General features: G+C 34.7%; 1 protein-coding gene across 1 annotated transcript in view; it reads right to left on the bottom strand.

The window, feature by feature from the left end:
- Positions 1–1,880: 1,880 nt before the first annotated feature.
- DACH2 (dachshund family transcription factor 2) overlaps positions 1,881–6,000 on the bottom strand; it is a 596,924-nt gene continuing 592,804 nt past the window's right edge. Inside the window, exons 11-12 of the mRNA XM_068532639.1 lie at positions 3,864–4,010; positions 1,881–1,984 (exon numbers count right to left, since the gene is read on the bottom strand). Of these exons, the coding sequence (XP_068388740.1) occupies positions 1,881–1,984; positions 3,864–4,010 (251 nt within the window). The remainder of the gene's footprint in view (positions 1,985–3,863; positions 4,011–6,000) is intronic.

The raw sequence follows: 6,000 nt of genomic DNA, 5'->3' as shown, positions 1-6,000 counted from the left end.
GACAATTTGATTTGTAATTTGAAAAATAGATATAAAAGTTAATCCCCTTGCTTTAAAATATGTTCCATCTCAATCCTTTTAAAGGTACAGCTAATTCTCTCCTGTTTACCCAGTAAACACTAGGAGAGCTTATTAAAAGCATGCTCACTGAAAACAAATATTAAATGTGTCCTCTCCTAAGCACAAATTAATATGCAAAAGCCATTCTTTGCAGACTCCATTAAAATAAAAAACTGAGCCAAATAGTGAATCTAGCTTTTCCTTATATCACCTAACTGACCTTCCACGGATAAGTTATCTGTTGTTTGTTGCATGGAAATGAAGCAACTTTAGGACAGTTCAAAAATTTATATTTATCTCAGAGTTAGGAAAGATGTTACTACTGTGAACTAAAAGAATTATATATATATATATTGAACAAACAGCAATAAATTGGGAGTATAGGATTAAAGGATAATCAAGGATAATTAAAGGATAATAAAGATACAACCCAGTGATGGTTTACCTCTTACAGTTACAAAGCTGACCTTACATCCCATGAAGAAAGGTCCAATCAAGCTCAATGCCCCTTAAAGACTGGGTCTATATATGTGTGTCAAAGATTCAGAATGGGTCAAATGCTTCAGACTTGTTCAACCCTACCTTAGATCTATGGTGGCAACCACAACTAGTGGGGCTTTATTTATATGTTTCACTGTGGTGTACTGATTGGATAAACACTGGGTCCCATCCAAATTGGCTTTGCTCACACAGACAGAGCCTTTAAGTTGAGGGAAGAAAGCAGGTAAGCAAAAGAGGGATAAGAAACAGCAAAAGCTTTATTGAGTGAGCTAAACATGCATGCTTTCACAAAAGTTAATGCATTAATTAGGTCTATCCAGCTGCAGCAGAATCAGGCATTACCAGAAGATCCATGATCTCTAACACTCCTGGTTTTGCAAAGATGATGTGCAAAACTACATGAGTCAGGATTTCTAAATTTTCTGAAGTTGCCACACAAAATGGTGACCCACAGATGAACCCACATGGATCTTTTGGTCACATCCAGTTCTGTTGCCTTCATAGATATCCAGTCATTACACCGTGGAAAGGCGCTGATTAGTTAAACATCCAGCAGGCAACCTTTCTACGGCTGTCTTCCTTTTTGAAAGTTAGGAAATCGTATTCTCATGGAGATGCCTTTTCTTTTTTATTACAGTGAGACATGAATGTGAAAATAAATGTAATCTACATACAGAGGGCTAGAAAACTGCATTAGAAAGACACTGAAAAACTCCAGTGGTCAAATTCAATTTTTATTTTTAGCTGTCTTTGTGCTCCAATGAGACTCTATATTGATTTGTTTTCCCTATTTTCTTACTACTAAATACTTTTAAAAATATTATAAAGGATCTAAACAGTTGTGGGAATCCTGCAAATTATGTATTACAAGTCCTGCTCTTATTTTCATATTTAGTCGGTTTTGAAAAGTATCTAAAATTAGCATCAGGACTTAAATATTGATAAAAATGTTGCCTAGAATACTTTGCAAATATTGATAGGTTATGATTATTGTACCTGTGTCTTTTACAAACAGTAAAGTAGTGAGATTTAAAAAGCATATTATTTTATACTTCTGAAAGGTAAATTATATTCACATTTTGCATTTTTAGAATATGCCTTACATATAAATGTACATCCTTTTAACGGATAAACATACAAGAAATTTGCTCACATTGTGTATGTAAAATTATTAGTCCCTAAATACATAGTCTCAATAAACACTGCAAACTTTTTCCTCTATCATGAAGTAAGAAAAGTTAAACTTATTTATTTATTTTCCTTATATGAAAAGTATCAACATAGGAGCTTATCCCCTTCCCACTCCCAGGGGTCACATATTAAACAGTTACAGAAAGAAGTACACTGTTTACTGTACCTTGCATAGCAGTACTATCATGAGGAGTTCCACTGTTTTCTATTTCAATATCTGGAATCCCAGTATCTGAAAGAAGTGACATTCAATATTAAGGTACATTTCTATTTTTCCTGATTCCATTTAAAGTGAAAACTCTGTTCACCAGTGCTTTGGTCCTATAGATAACATGAGACTTTGGGTGGCATTTTGTTTTTGTTTTTTGTATGTCTATATGTTTTTTGGTTTTTTTTTGTCTATATGTTTTTAATGGTAGGAGGGAGAATTATAAACCATAGCTGAATTTTACAATTGGACATATATTTCCAGGTATATAGTAAATATTTCTTTATTCATTTTACACTCTAGAGATAAAACTCGGGGAAATAATCTGTCTATCAGGTAACATGCCCTGACTGTGGAATAAAAAAAAATTGAATATAATTCCATAAGTAGAAGTGCCCCATTCTTATGGTATATTTTCCGTTTGTAAAATGTGATAGATGATGAGATTATCTCTATGCTAAATGCACATGAACACCAAAACACAGGCTATGATTTGTGGTCTTTATTTAGTACTGGTCCTAGGGACCAAGAGATACATGAATTGTTTCAAAAGAAGTTGAGAAAAAGAAACAAAGAGTTGGGATTTTTATTTTCAATTTTAAATATGAAATGTGATTATCTAAAAGTTATTCATATACATGAAGCATAGCTTAATATGGCCATTTCTATATATATATATATACATTTGCTCAGGCACCCTTGGGTAATGTGATAACAGACGCCCATATATCATCCATCAAGGATTGATGTGAGAAAGAAATGATTTGAATACAAGTTACCCATCATGCTGTAGAAACAGCTGCTTTTCCTTTATAACAGAGAACACTGGAGCTAGAGTGGAAATCACATATGGGTGGATTTCAAATACGTAAAAAGAAAAATGACAAACCTCCTCAGAATTACATGTTCAGAGCCTCAAATAATTAGAGTGCATAGAATATTGGCCCCATTGCTGGCTCCCACTGTCTAAGATGTTCCTCAGTGTGAGATATTGATGTATTATTATTTATCTTCTCTCTTCTGCGTCTCAATGAGGCATGGCTGTCATGAGCTAATAATCTACCTCTGTATTTCTATCGATTGTGAGGACAATGATCCAAGACAGTCACAGTAAAAAGGGAACTGAACTTTTGGAAAGGTAAAAATACGATTGAACATTGTACAGTATTCTCTATTCATTCTTAGTATGGGACACTTGAAGCAACCCCCTTTTAGTTCATGTGTGTGTCATATTAGGTATGGAGTATGTGTATGCTTGTGTATAATATTCTTAGGCTCATCCCTGTTATGCACACAGATCAGTTAGATATACCAGCTGTTAATGTGCTATGAAAGAAAAACTTGAATAGCCTATGAAATGAAATTACGTTGTGGGGTTTCATAATTTAAAATGGAATCAGAAAAGTTTGGAATTAAGAGATTTCATGACAGAAGCACCTTTTCTCACAGGAGCTCCAGGAATTTACTTAGAAGATTCATTTTCAACCAGGCACTCTTTAAGCCCTCATCACTGATGCAATCTGCATTAAAGGAACCAGCATTCTAAAGTTCATTAAAATAAAGTACACCAAACATCAGCATATTTTAACACGAATGGACCTAAAACACTTACATTTTAAGTGCAGGGAAGTTATCAATATTACTTCTTCTGCAAAAAGCAGCAGGATTTCCTGTTCCTAGACTATTTATATCTCCCAGAATAGGGCTTATTTTGACAGATTTAATTAATGAACTAAAGCACTTGGCCTCAAATTGATTTTTTAATTACTGTATTCCTGGACAAAGCTTCTCCCTCCCTCCCTCCTTTCCTTCTCCCCCTCTCCCTCTCCCCTTCTCCCTCCCCGGCTCTCTCCCTCTCTCTGCTTTGTGTACCTTGAGTGTGAAGGTGCAATACAGACACTACCTTTCAACATCTTCAATCCACTGTCACTAGTAGTGGCTTGCTTAAGTGCTTGCTCCACTTGCTCCCTTCGCTTTGATTCAAATTCCAAGGCTTCTTGTAGTTTTCTCTTTGCTTTTTTCTCCTTCTTCAGGCGCTTTTGCATGGTAGCTAAAATATGGAAAGGGAAATAGTTTGCAAAGGCTTAGTCATTGAAATCAGGTTGCCGGTTTTGATGAATTATAAACCATAGATACAGATTCAGAGAGATATATAAATGCATAAGTCAACATAAGATTAGCTTCTTTTGATTCCAATTATCATTAGACTCAACCAAAGATTATTCAATTATGCAACCAACTTATTTTTGCTTTCACATCTCCAGTAAGTATGCTCTATAATACACATGTATTTGTATGGTGGTGGTAGTAGTGGTGGAAGATTCTTTTCTACTTTGACTACAGGAATTTAGTGATAGCATGAAATATTTTCTAAATTGATTAAGAAAAATATTCTTATTATTCATCAGGTTATTCCTATACATATTTCAAAACACAGAAAATCTAAAGATATTTATTGAGTTTCAAAACATGGTATGTCTTTAAACACACCCGAACACATTCTATGAGGCCACCATCACCCTGATACCAAAACGGGACAAAGATGTCACAAAAAAGAAACAGGTCAATATCGCTGATGAACATAGATGTAAAAAATCCTCAACAAAATACTAGCAAACAGAATCCAACAGCACATTAAAAGGATCATACACCATGATCAAGTGGAGTTTATTCCAGGAATGCAAGGATTCTTCAATATATGGAAATCAATCAATGTGATACTAACAAATTGAAGGATAAAAATCATATGATAATCTTAATAGATGCAGAAAAACTTTTGACAAAATTCAACACCCATTTATGATAAAAACTCTCCAGAGAGTGGGCATAGAGGGAACCTACCTCAACATAATAAAAGCCATATATGACAAACCCACAGACAACTTCATTCTCATTGGTGAAAAACTGAAAGCACTTCCTCTAAGATCAGGAACAACACAAGGGTGCTTACTCCACCACTATTATTCAACATAGTTTTGGAAGTTTTAGCCATGGCAATCAGAGAAGGAAAAGAAATAAAAGAAATCCAAACTGGGAAAGAAGAAGTAAAACTGTCACTCTTTGCAGATGATATGATACTATGCATAGAAAATCCTGAAGATGCTACCAGAAAACTACTAGAGCTAATCAATGAATTTAGTAAAGTAGCAGGATACAAAATTAATGCACAGAAATCTCTTGCATTCCTATACACTAACAATGAAAAATCAGAAATAGAAATTAAGGAAATATTCCCATTTACCATTGCAATACAAAGAATACAATACCTAGGAATAAACCTACCTAAGGAGTCAAAAGACCTGTATGCAGAAAACTGTACAACACTGATGAAAGAAATCAAGGACAGTACAAACAGATGAAGAGATATACCATGCTCTTGGATTGGAAGAATCAACACTGTGAAAATGACTATAGTACTGAAAGCAATCTACAGATTCAATGCAATCCATATCAAATTACCAGTGGCATTTTCACAGAACTAGAACAAAAAATCTCACAATTTGTATGGAAACACAAAAGACCCTGAAGAGCTAATGGAGCTGGAGGAATCAGGCTCCCTGACTTCAGACTATATGACAAAGCTACAGTAATCAAAACAGTATGGTACTGGCACAAACACAGAAATATAGATCAATGGAAAAGAATAGAAAGCCCAGAGATAAACCCACACACATATGGTCACCTTATCTTTGATAAAAGAGGCAAGAATATACAATGGAGGAATGACAGCCTCTTCAATAAGTGGTGCTGAGAAAACTGGACAGCTACATGTAAAAGAATGAAATTAAAACACTTCCTAACACCATACACAAAAATAAACTCAAAGTGGATTAAAGACCTAAATGTAAGGCCAAACACTATCAAACTCTTCGAGGAAAACATAGGCAGAACACTCTATGACATAAGTCACAGCAAGATCCTTTCTGGCCCACCTCCTAGAGTAAGGGACAAAAATAAACAAATGGGACCTAATGAAACTTAAAAGCTTTTACACAGCAAAGGAAAGAATAAATAAGATGAAAAGACAACTCTCAGAATGG

The sequence above is a fragment of the Eschrichtius robustus genome, chromosome X (genome assembly GCF_028021215.1).
Source record: "Eschrichtius robustus isolate mEscRob2 chromosome X, mEscRob2.pri, whole genome shotgun sequence".
NCBI lineage: Eukaryota > Metazoa > Chordata > Mammalia > Artiodactyla > Eschrichtiidae > Eschrichtius > Eschrichtius robustus.
Note: the sequence above shows the minus strand (reverse complement) of the source record. Positions and strands in the feature narration are given on the sequence as shown.